Source organism: Euwallacea fornicatus, chromosome 14 (genome assembly GCF_040115645.1).
Source record: "Euwallacea fornicatus isolate EFF26 chromosome 14, ASM4011564v1, whole genome shotgun sequence".
Taxonomy (NCBI): Eukaryota; Metazoa; Arthropoda; class Insecta; order Coleoptera; family Curculionidae; genus Euwallacea; species Euwallacea fornicatus.
Window position 1 is genome coordinate 1073084 of NC_089554.1, and position 22965 is coordinate 1096048.

General features: G+C 33.1%; 2 protein-coding genes across 16 annotated transcripts in view; one reads left to right on the forward strand and one right to left on the reverse strand.

Moving 5' to 3' along the window:
* dnc (phosphodiesterase dunce) overlaps positions 1-22965 on the reverse strand; it is a 293397-nt gene that overhangs the window by 53160 nt on the left and 217272 nt on the right. The gene's annotated exons all lie outside the window — the stretch shown is intronic.
* Positions 3277-6560, forward strand: LOC136343229 (uncharacterized). The gene is made up of 5 exons (XM_066289818.1): positions 3277-3463; positions 4098-4268; positions 4487-4514; positions 5015-5219; positions 5279-6560. Exons 1-5 carry the CDS (start codon positions 3277-3279, stop codon positions 6026-6028), a joined length of 1341 nt encoding a protein of 446 aa, XP_066145915.1. The 3' UTR covers positions 6029-6560.

Genomic DNA, 22965 nt, shown 5'->3' on the forward strand with positions numbered 1-22965 from the left:
TATTATTAAAAAATGGAAAATGACGAAGAGTTTAGAAGACAAGCATGTTTCAGAAAGACCAAGAAAAACTACTAATCGTGTAGATAGCCCGATGAAAAGGAAAGCAATCGCGGATCCGAAAAAGAATGCTGTGATAATAGCTCGGAAATTACTGAATGAAAATCTTACAATTAGTCGCAGCACTATTTCTCGTCGGTTGAAGGAAATGGGACTTGTTGGGCGAGTAGGTACTAGAAAATCACTGATTAGTGCAAAAAATGAGAAGGCAAGATTGAAACTTGCATGAACAAGAAACATCAGCACTGGGATATAGAAGATTAGGAAAAGTACTTTGGCTCGACGAAACAAACATATATTTCTTTCGAAATGATGGCAGACGTTACGTACGCCGACCAAAAGGTGCTAGATATAATTTGAAGTTCAAATACCAAAGTGTTAAACATGGCGGTGGTAACATTATGCTTTGGGGTGCATTTTCATGGCAAACTGTCCGTCCTATTGATAAAATTGATGACAATATGAATGCTCCTATGTATAGAGATATTTTAACAATACACATGCTTCCTTTTGGCCGTCAAAATATGCCGCGCGGATGGATTTTACGGCAAGATAATGAACCGAAACATCGGTCTTGGCTGGTACAAAACCGATTTTGTAACAAAAAAATACATGTCATACAGTGGCCTAGTCAGTCTCCCGACTTGAACCCAATTGAGCATTTATAGCGGGTGCTAAAACTGATTGTGGGAGCCTTAAATTTGGGCTAACAAGAATGATTTCTGGGAAAAAGTGCGAGAAGCATGGCACAGTGTTAGAGAAGAGAAAATATAAAAGTTAATTGAGTTTATTCCACATCGGTGTGTCGAAATTATTAGTTCAAAAGAAATGATGATAAAGTACTGACTAAAAATATATTTGCAGTTTCTTAAGTTCATTATAAAACACGTTCTAACGTGTATTTATTGTTTAAATTTATTTGGCCTGATTCTTTTGAACAGGGCAAAATATTTAGCTTTTTACTCCTTGTTTTGATAGTTTCCAATCAATTTCTAAGCTAGTCATTTTGGTAGTACATTTAACGGAGTTCTTGTTACTACAAGTCACATCCTTAATTTTCGTTTCATACCTTATTTATATATAAAATAATCTTTGGCCCGAAACTTTTTCACGCAACTGTATATTTTGCTCTAATTGAACTACCCTGAACTAACCTGAACATCGTAAATTTCAAATTCAAACCGTGGATCATCTACGCATGAGCGTGCTTTATGTACATATGAGTGCGAAAAGTGCACTTTCCACACTCCAATCAAGAAGCCATAATACTGTTTCTTTCCAGATTAGAAATGTTCCATGGACGAAGTAGCGGTGGTGTTGCAATCGTAGAGTAAGTATGGTGCGAAACACATGCATGTTGTATGATAAATTGTTTGAGGCACCTACACTTGCAGTTAGTATCTTTGGCATCAACACTTTTCTGTATCTTATTTTTACTGCTTAGGGGCACTGGTTTTGGCGTGCTTCGCATATTTGTAAGAAGTACAGGAATCAGCTTTCTGCTGTCCGAAGTCAAATCGCATCGAACGCACTCAAAATCATGCATTAATGAAACGTCATATATTGATAGGCGGCATTGATGAATGACTTTGCGTGCATTAACGGAATGTGTTAGTAATTAGTTGATGGAAAAGTTATTTTATTATTGTGAATGTTCGAAATTCAGGACAAAGCTACTTTTGGCTTGATTTTTTTGCATTGTTATTAACCGGAGTTAAATAGTTTTAAATGTTATTTTCTTTGTTGGTTGGAATTTTTGATCCGCTTTTGAACCAGGAAATATAACTTATTTTCGTTATAGAGTTCCATCAGATCACAAACAGTAATATCTAGTTAGGACGAAATCCGATTTCAGTCGAAACACTAGCTTCATTGTAACATTCCTCCTCATAGAACTCATTTTTCCTCGATGATTCGAGTGGCTTTGTGTACCCCGACAAAACAAAGAGCTTACCGATCAATGTGTTGCCCGGAAATGCAATCAAGCCATGTTTTCTATCGAAATCGAGTAAAATACACTGCGTACCAAAAATTTCCGTGGTGTAGTAAAATGTCAGAAGAGACCTTTTCAAAATAGGAGAGAGCAGGGCGAAAATAGTTATCCAATTTGACGGTTAAACAGCTAGACGAAGGATGAAAATATTAAGACTGTAGAGTTTTCTTCATTGCCGACACTGATGGATAAAATTTGTAATTTCTGTGCCATCATTTGTGAAAGTTAGGAGCTGATTTACCTTAATTCATTTGCGCTTATTAGGTTGTGATACCACTAATCGCTTTGTTTCGTGCGCGATCCGTGGTACAAATTTTCTAAGGTATGTTAATTTAAAGGTGAAATAGGTTGCTGAACAAAATTATGATATTTGTTTTCCATTAAAACATCTGTTCATTAGTCAAAATTATTAAAAATGAGTAAAATGTGATTTTGAGCAAATATAGCAGGTCTTTTTTCTTTTTAGGTATAGTAGTGCGTAGTTATAGACAAAAACGTCATCAATCTATGAAAAAACTTTATCTAAACCCGTTGAGGTAATAATAAGTGGTGATTTGATGTTTAAAGCTGTGAAACAATGCAAACTTTGCGCACACACATCAATAGTTCTAATTAACTCTAACTAAACATTTTTTAATGATTCAAAATCATTAAAAATATATTTTCTTTACCTTTCCTTTCATAGGCAGCATTAAAAATGTTTACTATATTCATCCCAGTAGTGGAGACAAACAGAGTAAAGCAAGTTTTTTTACTTTTCCGGCCATAGCTCAGCAGCATTACGAGCTACGGCAAAATGGTCATTGGCGAAATTGTAGCTAATGACCAAGCTATCTAGCAATTATTTTTGTTTTTTGATCATTACAAACTTGCGCACCGAAGTTGAAAATATTTTACTACACTATTTTAGCCCCACTCTCCCCTACATATTTGGGAACCGATCTACTAAGGACTACGATCATTAACTCAAATCTTTCTGAGTTAATTTCTATATAACCATTTAGACTACTAATTTTGGTAGCAATCTCCAGTTATATTCTCAAAATTTTCTTGTTTTTGCGTAACACTAATGCTGCTTCACACGGCGCGTTCTTTAACTGTAATTCATGACCGATGATGCTGATTCAGGTCTTCATTAATATACTTTTGGATCGCCCACGTAAACATATCTGATGGAGAGACGTTAGAGCGGCCTATTTGGTGAGAAGTGAGTTCTTTAGCCAAATATGACAGGCGACCGAATAAGGAGAATCGACATTAAGAATGAAGATACCTATAGATCTGCGATGTGCAAAACGTTCGGAAAGGTCGTGTCACAAACTGTAGGTGTTATACGGAAGGCTAAAATAACGCTAGTTTTTCGTATAGAAAAAAATCCAAGTGGCCTTCATTACCAAGTTATTCGCTCTGAAAGTAAGAAGTTAAAAAAAGTATTTTTGTTTTAATTTCTAAACAATTATCATGGTGATAATGGAGGTTGGGCGGTTTAAACAACTCATAGCCGTGCTTATTTTCATGTGTAAACAGACGTTTCATATGTCTTCCTTATACACGGGAAGTCAAAAGTTCTCATTTAGACTCATTCATTTTTTTAGTGATTTGACAAAATCATTATTTTTCCTCATAGCTTTAGCCTTTCACAATTTTCCTGCAAAAAGCTATATCGCGCTGTAATCGATGTCTTGCACCGTTTTTGAAACAAACGCGTTTTATTTTCTACGTGTACCATACATATACAGGGTGGGGCACCAAGAGCGCATCGGGGTATTACGTCCTTATTAATAATTTGATCGAAAATTGTTTTTAGAGGTGTATGTAGGACCTTACAAGGTACATTAAATATATCTATACAGGGTGTAACATAAGTGATGACTTTAATTTTAAGGAGTGATTCCTTGTCATATTTTAAGCAAAAATGTTCATATAAACATATGTCCTAACTTGCATCACTTTCGAGATACAGGGTGTTAAAGTTGAAAAAATAAATTGCGTTTTCTTTAATAGTTTTCGACTGCTTCGAAATAATTTCATGAAATTTCGTATACAGGGGTTTATTGGGATAAAAAATTCAAATTTCTAGTCGATTTAGCTGTATTTTCTAGAGGGCGCCACCAGCAACGATTTCGACCCCCTGAAACCGTTGCAACTTTTTTGTGCTACCCTGTGTGCCATTTTGGAATAGAAAAATCGATTCTCTCACCTTTTCTGCTTAAAAAAGGTATGCTTTATTGAAGTCGCTACGAGCAACGATTTATGAGAAAAATGCATTTAAAGTTGATGATGCATGCACATTTTCGGAGGGTCAAAATAACTTCTCTGCCTTACCAAATTAAACAATAATTGTTACAATGCAATTTTTAATTATTAAAAATACAACTTTCTTGTCCTTTGACTTCTTTTTGCAACTCGCTTAATTTTTATGAAAATGAATAAAAGGTTTAGGACATCTAAGAAATTCTTATTGGTATATATATATATATATATATACAGGGTGTCCCGAAATTAAAGCACCATATTTAAACAACGTAAATTAGGTCAAAAAATAACACCAAAACTTTAAATAAAACAATGTCGGAAAATGCTTCCTTAATGAGGTATGCCTCTTTAAAGACGTAACTCTGATGATGGTAATTTTGAAATATTTCCAAAACGGTGCAAGATAACTTTATGAAATTTGGTACGATTTTATACCTTATAAGCCTCAATTGACTGATGTGGCTGAATGGAAATTATTTCGTCAGAGGCGTGCTGCACGGGTAGTGTCGGGGTTAAAAAATGCTAGATTTTTTTTATGTGCCCCATTTTTTAGTTGCTGATGCAAAATTATGAAACCATATACGCTTCCAGAAAAAAAAGACACTCTTGGTTCACGATGCTAGGACGCTTCGTTTTCGAATAAAATGAATTTAAACATTACAATGCATGACAAATACAAATGATTTACTTTCTGTGAAAACTTAATAGTAGGCCGAGAAGAAGAATACCTTTTCGATCTGTTTTTAGTCGAGTACATAGAAATTTAATCGAATGTGGTTCTTTTCAACGTTCTCGAGGCCAAGGAAGACCTACAGTAGATTACGATTTCGAGGATGTGCTTAATCGAATAGAAGAAAATCCTCAAATTTCTCTAAGAACGCTTGAAAACATTACAAACATACCAAAATCGATCGTAAATACAGTCGTTAAAATAACAACAGATAAACAGTTATTTCGAATATTAATTTTTAGATAGGAAGAATGACTCGGATGCAGGGATTGCATCCCTTTCACTATAAAAGGGTTCAAGACTTACGAGAGGAAGATTTTACAGTTAGGATGAATTTTTGCCAGTGGGTTTTGAATCACCAAAATGTTTTACATAATATCTTGTGGTCTGATGAGGCTAGTTTTACGAGAGACAAAGCATTTAACATCCATAACACACATTATTGGGAGTATGAAAATCCAAAAGTCGTAAGGAGAACACATTTTCAGCATAGGTTTTCTGTCAACATTTGGGCAGGTATCATAGGAAATAGATTAATAGGACCAGTTGTATTTCCAAACCGGTTAACAGCACAACACTATTTACATTTTCTTCAAAATGAGCTGGCAGGCCTATTAGAAGATATACCATTGCATACCCGATTGCAAATGTATTATCAACAAGATGGGGCACCAGCTCACTTTGGAAATAACGTGAAAAATTGGCTTGATGAAAAGTTTCCAGGCAGGTGGATAGGAAGAGGTAGTCCAATAACCTGGCCCCCTCGATCACCTGACCTTAATCCCCTGGATTATTTTTTTTGGGGCTTTATGTGTAGCATAATCTATGCCACAGAAATAAACACGAGGGAAGAACTGTTGGATAGAATCAACTTAGCTGCTAATCAAATAAAAGAAAATACGTTTCAAATTTCCCGTGCCTCCCAGAGCATAAAAAAACGATCTAGACTGTGTATCCAACAAAACGGAAACTTATTTGAAAACTTACTTTGAAAGTGCGTCATTTAAATTTCTTGTTCGTTTTTTATTATTGTTTAATCGTTTTGATGTGTTTAATAAAATATCGCTTTAAGCATCATTTGTATTTGTCATGCATTGTAATGTTTAAATTCATTTTATTCGAAAACGAAGCGTCCTAGCATCGTGAACCAAGAGTGTCTTTTTTTTCTGGAAGCGTATATGGTTTCATAATTTTGCATCAGCAACTAAAAAATGGGGCACATAAAAAAAATCTAGCATTTTTTAACCCCGACACTACCCGTGCAGCACGCCTCTGACGAAATAATTTCCATTCAGCCACATCAGTCAATTGAGGCTTATAAGGTATAAAATCGTACCAAATTTCATAAAGTTATCTTGCACCGTTTTGGAAATATTTCAAAATTACCATCATCAGAGTTACGTCTTTAAAGAGGCATACCTCATTAAGGAAGCATTTTCCGACATTGTTTTATTTAAAGTTTTGGTGTTATTTTTTGACCTAATTTACGTTGTTTAAATATGGTGCTTTAATTTCGGGACACCCTGTATACATATAAAATAACAGTTTATTATAAAAAATATACGTATTAGAGCTAAAGTTAGCAGAAATGTTCATGTCGATATTCAATATCGTCAACATCTGTTATTTTAATAATATCATGGAGCTTGGCAACGAGGAATATGCAGATAGGCATCTAATATTCGGACTTGCAGAAGGTAATACTATCAAAGTTGTTCAGCTGCAGTCGAAGATGCTTATATTAAAAATTCTTGATATTTTTAGCTGTAATACATGTCATTTTTTTATAATAAATTATTCTTTTATTTGATTTCAAAATGTTGGAATATATGGTGCATTTTGATAGTAAAATGTGTTTTTCGTAAAAACGGTACAAGATATCGATCAAAATAAGGTATATTAAAAAAAAACAAGATAAAATCAAGCTACGAATAAAAATACTCATTTCGTTAATGCACTAAAAAATTCACTGAGTTTAAATGTGACTTTCTGACTTCACTTTTATAAGGGAAGACACATGGAATATTTATTTATATATAAAAATAAACACGACTATGAGTTATTAAAACCACCCAACTTTCATTATTACCATGATAATTGTTTAAAAGTTACATTAAAAATCCTTTTTTTAACTTCTTACTTGAAATGCGAATAACTTATTAATGAAGGCAGCTAGAAATTTTTTTTTATGAAATACTAGCATCATTTTAGTCTTCTTTATTCTACGAACCTATCTAACTCCATGAATTTCTGACATGAGTTCCAGACAAAAATGGGTTAGAGGATACCATAAATTCCTCAGGTAAAAACAGACCTATTGAACTCGTGCTTTCATCTAACTTTGGAGATCTCAGTAACTATTAACGATACAAGGGCAAACCTGTATGTACTACCGTTTACAACATCATCCCCTATATCAAACATCTTCCGTTTCTTCAGTTTGATTGAAGTTCTACCAAGAGTTCCAAGAAAACTGCAATAAGTGGATTCAACTATTTTTCATTAATTTTACAGATCCCGAAAAAATACTCTAATATAGAGTTTGTTTACAATAGGGCTGACTTTGGTCACCAATGATGGTGTATTTTTGTGCTTTTCTCCCGCTTTCGGCTTATTTAACAAAAGTTTATTGAACAATAAATCGAAGTCTGAAAGTTTGCGAAGTGTAATCTTGGAATAGATGCGATCAGCCATTATCCGTAGGAAAATGCACGTCAAATCAGGACAGAGTCTCATAGTTATACGGAGGAGAATGGTGCCCTTCAAGGTTCTGTATTTGGAGGTTCTGTTACTTTTAACTTACCCTAACGTTCTGCTACAGTTAGTTCCGTTTGACAAGATGATTTTTTTGTTCATGAAAGGTCATTTCTTGTGACCGGTCTGACGACTTCGGTCGTCTTAATGCTTGTAGTTTGTGCAATAAATCCAGTTAAATGAGCAAAACTTAACGCGAAGCTTCGGTACTCATTGTGACATTCAGCGAATGCTGTAGTGCTACTTACCTTGCTGATAAAATTGTCATAATTAAATACAAACTCAAAGTGAGTGAATTGGTGTTGACGTGTTCAAGGCTTAAAGAGAATGCAAAATCGAACATGGAGCGATGTACATATAGGTGGCTCGGTGTGTGGATAAATAAAATTCTTAAGTTTGGAGAAATTCCTTTAGGTTAAAAGAAGTAGTGGTCGATTCCTGTAAGCTTATTGACAATTCGTTTCAGGTAAAATGTACGCTTGTATTTGAGAACTAGGTTTTAAATAATTAAGCAATGATCACGTAGGATCATTTTTAAAGGTTGAAATCAGACAATTTCAATAATATGAAATTGTTCTTTTTTTAATTTCAACACGTAGTCACTGATATATTTAATTGTCAAGGCACTTTTTACCTACAGCCGTACAAAAAAGTCGCTGCATGATATATAACATAAAATCATTAGCTTTGAAATCGTAATAAACGGGTATTTTTATTCATTTTTACAGAATAAGTAAACTGGCACTATTTTATATGTATTATTTTTGTGCAATAATAATATTATTTAGTATTTTTATTTTAAATTTTAGGTATCAAAAAATGTCAAATCCCGAAAAATTTTATCGCAATAAAGTTTTAGTACGACTTTAAAACTAAAAATTATTCATTCTAACAATTTTAATAGAAATTAAACAATTAATAGTTAGTCAGATTTACTTTGTCTTTGATAACCGATTCCATCCTGCCCAACATTAAATTTACCAGATTTTTGGTCACTGTTGGCGGTAGTGTTCTTTTTAGGTTCCCTTTGTTATTTATGTTGTGCGATCCTACTCCACGCTTCCGTTCTTCCCACAAATGTTCTGTAGGATCTAAGTCTGGTGATTGGGGCTGGTGGGCTAACGTACTTTTAATATTGTGCAACAGCTGCTATTGCCTTGTTAAAAGCGCAGCATGCTTTGGATCGTTATCATATATAAAAGAAAACGGTCTGTTGAGGACCTAGTTTTCAGAAATGTTCAGGAGATTTAACTTTAAAATGATTAAATATACTTTACTGTCCATAATTGCATCGACAAATATCAAATTTTCAACACCTACAGTCGACATGCGGCCTCACACAATAATGCTTCCACCTCCCGGTTTAACAGTTGCAGATAAATTTTCAATTTTCAGCTCTGAATTCAATTTTCTTCAAACCTTTTGTTTACCATCTGATCTGTGTATATTAAACTTACATTCGTCACTAAATATAACGTGATTCCAAAAGTTCTGTTCTATGATTTGATAGCCTCGAGCATACCTCAACCTCTTGGCTTCTAGATAAAGGCTACAAATATTTGTTATTTTTTGCAATTTCAAAGCTAATCTTTTAATTTTCGGCGACTTTTTCCCATCACTGCTTACAGTGTGTAGAAAAAATTTTTATACCTCATGTTTTTCTGAAATGGTAAATATATGTTTTCATCAGATTCACGTTGCTGTTACACAGTAATATACAATCTTTGAATTAACATTTTTATATTGGTAAGAAACGAAACCGATAACACGACAAACAAATACAAAAAAATTTACGATTCTGGGAAGTCAAAAAATATTCATACACATAGAGCATTCTTACAAGGTGCATTTTTTTAGAATTTTTAAACATATTTTTTTTAATTTTCGAAATTTTTTTGTACAACCATCATTTTTATAGAATTATGGGTAACAGCACAATAGTCAAGGAAATGTAAGTAGTGTTCAAGAAGGTCGAATAGCGCAATTATTTCATCAAAAGTTTAATACTGCAATGCTTCAAGCACATACTTAAAATTGCTCATGTCACTGTTTCACACGTTATGTCACAATTTAAAAATTATTCACTTGATTTAAAGTATAGTGAGCGTCCATGGAAGCTCATTATATGTTAAACTCGAAAGATTCTGAAAGTGGTAAAGGAAAATCCTAAAACTAATGCTTCAGAAATTGTCAAATAGTTTCAAACAGAACTTTGTAAGACTGTACGTCTACAAACTGAAAGAAGTCGTATCCACGAATTTGGTTATAAGAGAAAACTATTCAAAAAACCTTTTATAAGCGAAAAGAATTAGAAAAAATGTTTAGATTTTGTTAAAATATATGCAAATAAGCCACTATTCTTTTAGGAAAATAATCTATAATAATCTGAAATAAGAGTAAATACAACATATTCGGTTCAGTTGGGAAAGGTTTTGTCTGGAGAAAACCCAATACAGAACTAGAACCAGAAAATCTGATATCAACTGTCAAGCACGGAGGGGGCAACTTCTTGGTTCGGAGTTGCATGAGTTTCGCAGGAATGGATAATCTTGTCATAATTCATAGTACTATGAGTGCTATTAAATGTGTGGACCTACTTCGGGATAATCTGACTGAAAGCCCTACCAAACTAGGCATAAGGAAATCATATTTGCAGCAACAGGATAACCACTCCAATCACACTGTCAGAATGACCAAGGAATAGTTGCTTTACAATGCACGTGGGTTACTTCGTACTCCTCCACATTGACCAGACGTAAAATCCATCGAAAGTTTGTGGGCTTATCTGGAAATTAAATTAAAGAGAACTGAAATTCGATCCCGTCAAAGGTTAATTGCCCAATTACAAAAATCTTGGTTAAAAATTAACCCACAAATAATCTGAAAACTTGTTAAATCAATGCCCAGAAGGCTTCAAGCAATCATTAATGCCAGGAACAAGCATACAAAATATTAATTTTAATAATTATTTTTAATTTGACTTAAACTAGACTTTCTGTACTGTATGTATTATGTGTGTACGAATACTTTTTTCGCTTCCCAGAAAAATGCATATTTTTTAAAATTTGTTTATTATGTTATCGTTTTCGTTTCTCCCAATATAAAAATGTTGATCCAAAGGTTATGTATAATTGGGTAACAGCAAATTGAATTTGAAGAAAATATACATTTACCATTTCAAAAAAACACGGGGTACAAATACTTTTTTTACCCACTGTATAGCAATGTTTAATATTTTGAAGTCGAATTTTGTCTTCATTGGGGTGTGGATCATTCAACCTGCATGTCACAATAGTTATCTTTTGTTCTGTTTACTAAATTGTAATGAATCGAAGACAAAGGTTTTGTGACTTGGGCAAACAGTGTAGTTCGCTTGTAGTACAAAGGAAATTGCTGTCCTTGCATGAAATTTACTTATGCTTTAAAAAAATCTGACGGATTTATATAATCACACATTCTGTAAACAAGCTTATTAATATTCTGTGTGAACAACAGTAATAAAAACTCTTACCCGAAAAAAAAAATGAACTATTACAATAATCGCCCGGCCCTATGAAAATTGTAGTTTTAATTGCAAATCTGTAATAATAATTTACAAATTAGTAATAGAGCTATCATACGATTACCTCTGCAACAATAACAGGCGAATGGTAAGAAGAAAGTAATTTCCTTTTTTTTCTTAATTTGCGGCAATTTGCACGGAATATTGCATAATTCTTATATATGAACACAATTAGCACGCGAAGATTGTTTCATTTATGAAGATTAAGCTTTAATGAATGTTATAACTTGGGGCAATTAAATTGAGTAGATATGAGAAACACAGAAACATCTGACGTGACGACACTTCGTGTCATAAGTCTGATGAATCCCATTTAAAATGCTAAATAAATTATTGAAATAATTATTGAACATTAGAGCTAACATGTGTAGTAGCGACAAGTTTAATTTGCGAAATCGAAGAAACTGAAGTTTAATGAAATTTTCATAATTCTTCAAACAGTGGTGACTTCTTCAACGCCTTTCAGAAGAGGCAACATTTTTCCAATATGAGCGATTTTGCAACTATCACCATTTTAGAAAAATCAATAGACCAAAAAAATTGTTTTTTTGCTGAAGACACCTTAAAAAATTCGCATTATTACTGTATGAAGAGTCCCTGATAGTGATTCATGTCTTTCATTAATCGATTGCTCCATAATGCCAGTTACTTGTTAAGACATCAGACTACTTTAACGATCCGTATTTTCCTTTATCCAATTATTTCATCAACAATTATTATAAAATCACGTGGAATGCATGACGTCTTCGGTCTGTACCTGAATTTTCTAACCATGAACTCAACATTGCTCAAGTCACTCCACTTATCAAGAATTCGAGTAAAAAACAGTACCGGATTTCGTCTTGTGCAGTGGTACCTGATCTGTGTGCATGCGAAAAAACGAAGGATAATTGCAAAAATCGCAATGACGTCAGAGCCTTTGTTGCACCACCCAGAGACCCCATTAGCCAAACCATTTTTTAATTGTTATGCAAGTCTTTGCGGTACCGCTTGAGCAACTTTTAATTTATTGAGGAATAGAATGTTGTATGTAAGTAATTATCACCATTGTGTTTACTTAATGTGGTACTAGGTACTTGTCTGACATTAAATTTCGCGTTATCAGAAAAAAAAATGGTACCACTACAGAGAAAAAATATGGTGAATCATATATTATCGCGAAAAGTTTGTTTAACAAAAAAACGTAATTCAGCCCTACATAGTACTGTTATCGTATTACAAATACTGCGTGAGTCATGAAAGTAATGGCAAGTACCAGCCCGCAACAAGTGATCAGGTTCATGGTAATAATGGAACTTTTCTATTCAAGGCAACTGGGTAAGGTCAAAGGCTAATAAATTGGTATTTAGGACATTTTTAGGAAATTAACTGTCAAGCCAAGGTACACTAACTTGGAAATCTCGTGATGTGCTGGATGCCGTACAAATAATGAATGCGCTGGCAAATTCTCTGCTTTCATGAAACAAAGGTTCCACTTTCAACAACTTTGAATGAAAAAAAAAAAATTCTAGAAGACACGGAAAATGTAATGCAAGGTGGCATTTTTTAATATTCAACTTTCCTATGGTTAAAATACAGATTTAGACATGAATGAAAATTAGAAACCACTGTAGGTGGGTAGAAATTTACCTTCGGACCAGCAATATATTTTTAAAGCAAATTATTAGAATTAAAAGAGAAAAGCGTAATGAAATCATTTAAATTTAAATTCCAAAAATATCTATATATATATTTATATATATATCTTCGTCCATCCACTTTCATTTTTAACTATTCTATTTAATAGCATAAAAGTGAGAGTATATCTACATACATACATACATACATACATACATATGTATGTATACCTCAAAGCCAGTGTGCGAAAATTTGTTTATTTTGGCTTCAGCTTTGAATATTTTTTACAAGATTATCCCGTGAATATATGTCTATTGAGGTATTGCGCCAGTACTCTCTGTTTATGTATACAGACATGTCTGGAAGTTAATTCGAAATTAGATAAATATTCGAAAAGATTTTTACCAACTCTTAGTACCAATTTCGCTAGATTGATGGTGGTTTTTAAACGAATTCAGGAAAAATACTCAAATTGGTTCATTTATAACCATTTATGTAATTTCTTAGGTTTTACACAGGTAGACACTATTCGACGTTTGACAGTCGTTTTCGATCCGGAAGGGAGGATCTGTACTAATAACATAACTTCAAAATCGCAGATTACAAACTGTGTAAAGTGACAAATCATGTGCGGATGCGCATACTTTACACACGGTCATACGACTAAGCAAAGTGCTCTTTTCGCACGCTAATACAAAAATTAATAGTATGTATTGTCTCGTTTCCAATGAAAGTATCCAATGAGGGAGGTTGTATAAACATTCTTGAAGTGTTGGCTTACGTGTTTAGAGATAACATGAACGGATCATTCCTCTGGTTTTACCTGTGATTTTAAACAATGTTACTATGACATGTGACCAGATAATGTCAAGCAAAACTCAGTTTCTCCATCCAGGTATTTATCTCCTGTCTAAAAGCTTTTTACCCCCTTAGGTGGAACTGCATAATCTTCTCTTTGTCTTTGAAATCCTTTGTAGTGAAAAAGTTAATGGATTACGTGACTTGAAAAGATTAACAAAACCTTTTGCTGAAGACTTTTTGAAGCTCCCATGAGATTAAATCAAAAGTTCATTCTCAGCAAATAAAGGTGTGTTTGGGGTGATGTTTGGAGTATACCGAGCTGATTTTATATTTTGTTTATCTCCAGTCTGAAGAAAATTTACTCTTTTAGATTGAACCTGATATCAGTTATTTGCATTTGAATTTAAAAGTCTCAAGTCTAGTTATGGTTTCTTGCGTCAAGGGTGACGATAGGGTTTTTGGTGATTGTTGCGTACTTTGCACAATAAGCAATTTTCGCACGTGTCCTATTTTTTTTACGTACGTTGTGAACATATTTACCAATAAACAAAAAGGAAAGATTTGACATTAATTTTCAAAATTTTTGACTTCCTATTCAGAACCGAGCCATTTTATGGATACTTTGTCTCTCTGGGTTTTTGAGGATAATTGATACCTATCTTAAAATTTATTTGATCTTCTGTTAAAAAAATTGGAGACCGTATTAGAATTACCAATTTGTGGTACTTCAGGCTCTCAATTGAAGCTAACGGTTTAAACTGCCACGATATACAGGTTACAATATAAAGGATGATTTAAAATTTCCCAAATAAGAATTTCCCTGAAATTTCTGATCGTCGAGAAACCAAAACTAACGATACAGACATCAGTACCTTCAAGGAGGCTGAACTGAACCATTGCTTATAATTAATTTTGACTTTTTCTTCGCGCATGGTAGACATCAGAGTTATACCTCCTCATCGACGACCGCAACTGTGTAGTTGAAGCGGTTCACAGTCATTCATCTCGTGCAAATTTAGTATAAAGACCTTATGCAATCAATTTCATTAAAATGCGAAAATTCGCATCTAAAGCCCTGCTAGCAGGAAGACAGAACCTCATTAATACTTGTTAACTTCCGATGAAAACCAGAAGCCATTTTTAAATTAGTGCTGGTAGGTCAATGAAACCTTTTTATTGAAATTCGTTATTATGTAAAAGCTGCAAGTTACGACACCTGAAACCGTTCTTGCCTGATTTATACTGTAAACACAGACTTTTAACATTGCAAGTAAAATATACGACTTTGAACCTATCAAGGTGAAGAAAGAAGCGTTTTTTGATAAATTTAAGAGTAACTTTTTTTTGATATATTAATCAGCTGGTGAAAGAAGATACGGTTAGAATTTGTGCAAAATTTTCTGAACTTGGAGGGGGGCAATTTATTGTCTACTTACTCCACATTTTATCTATTATTTATGTGCAGCAAATGACGTAAGACGAGGTTTGAAAAATTGCAGATGTTGATGTGCCGCCAAAAATTGCACAATCGTTAACGAACTGCTCCTTTAAAATCAGGTTTACGCGTAATTCCTGCGACTGCCAATAATAAAAAGGTTAATGGAATGTAATCAGTCAATACGATACTTAATACGGTAAGCGATTAATTGCACGATAATTTGCTTGAATGAAAAAAGACATTTGTTATTAATTGGTGTAAGAAGAATTTCATTAACAACCTACTCGATGACGTGGGCAAACTTGATTTATCTACGTAAGTCGTCGATAGTTGTGCGGGATAAAGTTGTTCAAGAGTTGCTAATTTGGGAAAGCAGAATAATACAAGTTTACGTTAAGTTGTTCGGACGAAAAATATTACTGGTGCATAAATATACTGCATTGCACATTACTTTGTTCCTTGACTTTTTCGAGCAGATGCCTGGTTTTACATTATTTCGCATTGACCGACATATACATATCAAAACTAACTATGGTAATTGCATTTCTGGAAAAAACTGCTAAAAACATTTACCATATTCAGAGATCCATTTTAACAAATAGGCAAAATTAAATTTTTCGAAATTAGTTTTTTTTTTCAATTTAAATGACAGTTACGTCAAAATTTACAGTGGCAGTTACTTTTTCGAGAAAAATTTGCTGAATATGACGAGATTTACAGCTCGTGTAAAAATGATTGCAACACGTTCGTAACTTGCACAAACCTGATATTTTCTTAATAATGCTTGAACATGTTAAATTTTATTTTCAAAATGACATTTGACGCATTACTTTCGATGTTCAGATTTTTCACGCTTGTCGAACTATCTCTACTAAATTTCTACTTTCACATAGAAAGATACCCATAGTAGTATGTCAAATGAAAGGCAATTTAATAAGGGATACAATGGTATACTCAGAATTAAAATTGGATCTATAGCTTCCTTAAAAAATATTAAAAAGAAAATTATCACACACAAAATCAAGTAACACTCTATTACATAATAAGATTGAAATTCCTACAACAAATGCTCAAATTGGGCCCCACAAATAATTTGGCAATGTCTCAGTTGCTCCTTGAACTCTATTATGCAATTATTCAGTGTTACTTTTGTCATTAATTCTAATTCTGTTTGAATTCTAAGATATAAATCATTTAAATTTTGTGGTTTATTTTAGTAAACGAAATCTTTTAAACGACCCCACAAAAACAAATCGAGGGACGTAAGGTCCGGAGATTGAGGCGGCCATTCAATTACGCTTCTTCTACCGATCCGTTTCCTAGGGCAAATCTCATCAAGATGTTCTCGCGGTCATAGCATAACGTGGTGGTGTACCATCGTGTTGGAATCAAATCTTGCTGGTTACTTGTTCCCCATTTCCTCCAGGAAAAATTGGGACGACTAATGGAATTATTTCGTTATGCAATAAGTGCAAGTGTGATGCGTTGTTTAAGTTTCTTTTTATGAAAAATGGCCGATTATACCGATCCATACATTAAATTTTTGTTGATGTATATGCAAAGTCTGCATCCAATGAGGACCATATGTAGACTAGTAGTGATAATTATGTCGATGAATACATCTATTTAAGCAAAATGTCGCTTTATTCGAAAATAGAATTCTAGAAAAGAACTTATTATATAACAATCCTTCTACCTAATAAAAAAAATATATATTTAGGAAAAAAAAAAATTTAATTTTCTCTTGTTATAGTCCATCTTATAAGAAGGTCTTTTTCCGAGGTGATCTTTTTTCGACAATCAATCTAATTGTTTCGTGTGATATTATTCAAAAATTATTCTTTTCATTTCAAAATTCAATAATTGAAATGGATTGCTACACTTTGGATGAAAAACCAAAAATTTTTTTTATTTGTGGAGAGTCTCGAAGAAATGTTACTCGGGCAGTAGCACTTTATGCTAAAAATTTCCGAATGGAAGAGTTCCCCGTTGGACGGCTTTCAACAGTGTCATTAAATATTTCAAAGAAACGACAACGTTTAAAATAAAAAAACGCAATCCCTCCCGAAGTGCAACACATCAAGACAATCACATAGTAGTTCTTGCAGCTGTTGCATTTGATCCTCATGTAAGTTGTCGTCAAATTGCTGCTGACTCAGGAATGTTAAACACAAGTGTCCAAAGAATTTTGAAGATGAAAAAATACCACCCTTACCATATTTTTTTACATCAGGAACTCCGTGGAACTGATTTTGAAAACGGAGTCAATTTTTGTAATTGAACAAGGCAGCAATTAAATCAAAATGTAAATTTCTTCTCCAACGTTTTGTTTTAGGAAGAATCCACATTTACAAACCATGGCGCAGTGAATCGCCGTAATCTGCATTTTTGGAGTGTTGTAAACCCTCACTGGCTAAGAGAAGGTGAACATCAAAGATCATGGTCAGTGAATGTATGGTGCAGTATTATTGGAGAATACTTAATTAGACCTTTCCTCATATTTTTGTAGAACGTCTCGTGAGGTTTTGGATGAAATGTATCCAGATTGATGGATTGGATGGGGCGGTCCACTGAACTGGCCTCCTAGGTTGCCTGATCTGACCTCATCAGATTTTTTTCTTTCGGTTTTTTAAAAGACAAAGTGAATGCAGAAGTACCAACAACTGCAGACGACATGAAAAGGATAATTGAAAATGCGTGTCAATTAATAAATGGGGAGATGTTTGTTGAGTAAACAATTATTTTCGAATAAGAATTGAGACGTATTTAGAGCAGGAAGGACCTCCTTTTGAACATTTGCTTCAATAATATAATATGCTCAAATCACGATTTTAAATTAATTTGACAAATTAAAAAAAATAATTATCATAGAAATATTTTTTTTATTAGATAAAAAGATTGGAATGGGTTTTAAACAGAATATGCATTGCTAAACTTTTCTAGAAAAAAAAAACGTTGATTATCACAAAAATGTGACAAAAATCAAAGATAACTTTGCAGCAAAATGTCTAATAAAAAATTGTTCAAATAAAAGATGTTCATTTTTTGAAGGTCTGAAAGGGTCTGTAAAAAAATACAGGGTTGCCATTTGAAGAAAAAGTTTCCCTTGAAATTATCTTAAAGTGATGTTTTAGATAAAAGTTACTATTTTAATGACATGTCTCCCTCTTTGATAGAATACTTACTTATTTATTTATTTGAATTTTTTTTCTATACAACGTACCATCTTTGAGTAATCTTCAATCAGAGTTTTAAATGGGACACCTTGTATAATAAATTCTTTTCTACAATTTTATTATGCAGAGAATACACTTTAATTTCTTGAAAAAAATCAATGTGTGTATGCAAGAAAATGATGAGCATTTTAAGCATTTTCTATGAAATTTATATAATAAAATGCTTTGAATTAAAAATTGCATCTAATAATAAAATTACAAATATCTTTTTAACAGTTGACTTTAGCGTCATTTAACAAGTATCTCTTTTTAAAGCAGAAAAGATAGGGCAAGGGATTTTTCTAATTGAAATTGACATATATCGTGGTACAAAAAAGTTTTGACAGTTTAAAAGTGTCCTAATGTTCGCGTGTTTCGCGTTCTAGAAGATAAACAAAATCGTTTACAAATTTGAATTTCTGATTCCAAAAAACCACCGGATACAAGATTTCGCGAAGTTAGCTCGAAGAAGTCGAAAGATATTAAAGAAAACAAATTTCTTTCTTTAACTTTGACACCCTATAGCTCTGTTATTATCAACATTTGCCCTAAGACAAGTTTAGTTAAATCGACTTATTATGAGTTGTACTATATCTGGTGGAGCGTTGTACACGGAGTATCCGAACACCCTGTGTATGAATTCTATGAAAACCTAAATAATTTTTATCTACAAACTTGCTTACATTGAAGACAATTTGGAATTTTTACATCTTATTGTAATTTTTTCACTTTCGTTGAAAATGAAATAAGAGTTGATCGTATATTCAGGAACCAAAGATTAAAACGTTTAATTTTTTTAAGATATGGACTTTGTTCAATTTTTTTAAGGCAACCGTAAATCGAACCTTAGGTCTGTGAATATCGTTTTGTCCCTTATTGAATTATCTTTCATTTGATTTTCTACAATGAGTACCTTTCAATTTTAAAATTGAAAGTTCGTAGGGATAACTGAAGAAGGGTGAAAAAGTTGAACATTTAAAGTAATTTATTGAATGCATTTTTTCAAATAAAATGATACGTGTTAAAGAATTTTTTTAAAGTTTATGAACGTTATAAACGTGATCCAATACTTTTTACAAGTGCTGTACAATTTTTCCTATATTTCCTAATATTCCTAAATTTTTAAATACTAAAATTCTTTCGTTTAATCAAATTCTCTTTATCACCATGTCTCGATTAGCATCCTATTCACAATTCATCTTTGTTTTTGTTGAATTTTTCTCGTACAACTATTATCAACAATCTTTTAACCTCACCTCTATCTCCTTGGAAAAAATTAAATGATCGATAGAACGTTTTCAAACAAAAAACTTTTGAATATTTTATAAACCTAAATAAACGTTCTATGATGATCCAAACATTGAGTGAAATTTATAAATTTGATCGGTTAAAGACGGTGGAGTTGGGAGTCCCTTATGATGATTTGAGGAAGTGTACACACACAGAGTACAAATAGCAAACATCACAACTTAATGGGTTAAAAGAGGATTTTTGCAAATCTCCACTTTGATGATTGATATGGACCAGCACTACGTATCATTATAAACAAATATTGATTTTGTGTCTATGAAAATATTACAATTGAGCCATCAAACTTTCAAACCGAACTTGTTTTATCTGCATGTTTATTCATTACACAAGTGGTTTATACTACATTTTTCTTATCTTTGCCGATTGAAGATCTAAAATTGGTTTTTTGTTTAATTAACCTATGCCTCTATACAACTTCGAAGATATATAATTAGCTATCTGAACTACGTCAGGAAGTGTTAATCGTTCATTCATTGGAGGAAGAGTAATTCCAGCAAAACACCGACATCATCTCTCCTATAATTCCATAAGCAATAGCTTTGAAAAAATTAAAAAAATGGTAATCGGTTGTTAACGGGATCTAAAACAAGGCGAGAATAAGCTAATTACACGAAGAAAGTACCGGTGTTATGTGGGATTCTATTTTACAGATGCAAAATATGCATTTCGCAATTTTTATTACGAGGTTAATGAACCATAAGCACATTACGAGTTGAGTGTTAATTAGCTTTGAAAAGACTATCAGGCTAACGTTCGTTAAGGATGTTTTAGAGAATACGTTTCATCTCCTGTAGTGGTAGTACAAGAAATGAAATTTGCAAATTTACATTTATCAGGTACATGGAACTTATGGAAGTCAATAGACACACCCATTTTGAATTTTTCAAAGTGCTCTTTGTACTTCATGAGATTTTTCTTAATGGAATTCGAAATTTACTGATTTCTCTGTAAGCTGACCGTCGAAAATTTAATAAAAATAGGTGGAAAAGGAGTAGAATTATGAAAAAAACACTCTGCTCTTGATAGTTTTTATTGTTTCTAGTGGACTTCTGGAAGATCTCAACTGTGAAATTGAAAAAAATCGTAGGTATCTGTGAAAAATATTTCCACGTGAACTACATTGATTACCTTTAATAAATCGGTTTTAGGCATTTGGCAGTTCATGTAAAAAATATATATATCCGTAATTGATGCTCGCTATAATTAAGCCTCGTCAAAACAAACTAATTGGTCTAACAATTCAGAGCTTTCAGACATTTCTTGAACAAAAATTTGTTGTTTTTTGCCTGACCTATTGATAGACAAATTGTTATACAACACTCCTATTACTCAAGATATTTTTGGAGTTTGACACGATCACCATACAAACGAACATTCTTTTGGACCTAAGATACACTCCTATATAGGTCAGTACTACTTTGTTATTATGCTCCTCGGACTATCTGGAGAACTGCGTATTTTCTTTCAAACAAACAACACGAATATTCATATTAATAGCATATGCATATACACACAAGTGTTGAAAACAAATCAAAACGCAATAAGATTTAAACTCCCAGCAGCCGTCAATCTGAATAATTAAAATGTCCTTAACCTCTGCCAATAAACTTCTGGCCTACCTACCTACAGTATGCAATTTATATGATCAAAAGAGTGGTAAACAACGAAGATTCAATGACAGATTGAATGATTGAGGTAGGTGTGTCGAATATGCATATCCTGGGCGCGTGGGTGCCTCTGGCCAATTATTACAAAAAATGGGCGCCAGCGTGTTTACAAATTCCAGTTCAATATTAATAATAATAATCAATCTTAGCGAACTTGGAATATCAAACTATTCGAATAGTAAAACGCTTATGGGTTATAAAGTACTTGTGAAAATAGTTTTAACAGCAAGGTTTTCCGCAAGTTTCGCTAGAACATATCGATTTTCGTGAATAAAAATATATTTCTTCTGGAATGATTTATTACTTTCTGTTTTTCTATTTTGATTTTCAATTCATTTTCAAGTACATTTTCAACTTGTTTTCAAAAAAGCTTTAGATGTTGACAAGAATCAGACGTGTTTGACATACGCTATTTACGATTAACGTCAGTGTTCTTACAACTGTCAAAATTTTCAAGTGCCGAGGGTTCAATTTACATCAAACTGAATCTGTCTGTCCGTTTCGGTTATATTTAATATTGGCAAAATTAACATTACCTTCAGTTTTTAAAACGGCACGTTGACAATACTGCCATATTTGCCTAACTTGGCTAAACGAGGTGATGCAAAAAGAGCTGTTTATTTTTTCTATTATGACTTTATATCTCATTTCAGCTCTGCGTTGAATTAACTCGAGCATTCCAAAGACCGGTTTCGATCCTATTAAATATCGTCAGTTCGTTTCATCCGGAGTCAATTAAACGCAGGCAGCGATCGGCAATGTTGGGGCTGCAGGAAAATATTCCTCTAACGCCATCTATTTTGCTCTTTTGGGCTCCTTCTCGACTAAATCTTCGAGTGTGAGTAATAGAGCTTACTGCACATTGTCGACCTATGGCTACGAGTAATGACCATGAATGCGAATAGCCGTAGGAAAAGTCTGACAGGGCTAAATCCTATCACGAATTTATGACTCATTCTAGCCCTGTATTTAATTAAACATTTGTCCAAATTAAAACTGTATAGCCACAACAAGTGACGATATTTCTCAAAACGCGATGATATTTTTGGGAGGGGGAGGGTAACTCCGAGAATTTAATTTGTGACATAAAGAATATTAAGAATATTTAAAAATTTCCTAAACTCCTCAAAGTCTAAGACAATGTATTTGTTAAAAAGTTATTTCAAACCTAAATAGCGTTTTTGAATCTCAATACATCTGTCAAAAAGGAGACAAAAAAAAGAAAAATGTGAATCTGAGATCGGTTTATCTTAAAAATTTAATATTTAAAATAGTTATAAATAATTGCTGGTGATGAAGTTTAAAAAAGGAGCATGTTGCTGGCAAGATTAGAAAAAGCTTTCAACTCGTTGCTATTACGTATTTGGCAATATATTAGGCTTTTAGTTTGTAATCGATAGCTGTTGGTGAAATCTGAGTATTGAACTTGTGGAGTTGCGTCATAGGTCTGCTGTCCTGACTAACATACATAGAGGACCAAAAGTCCCGCATAGATTCGTTACACATTTACGGAAATATTTTTTATGAAATTGCTGGAAAACGGCAAATATTGTCTCTTGTTATA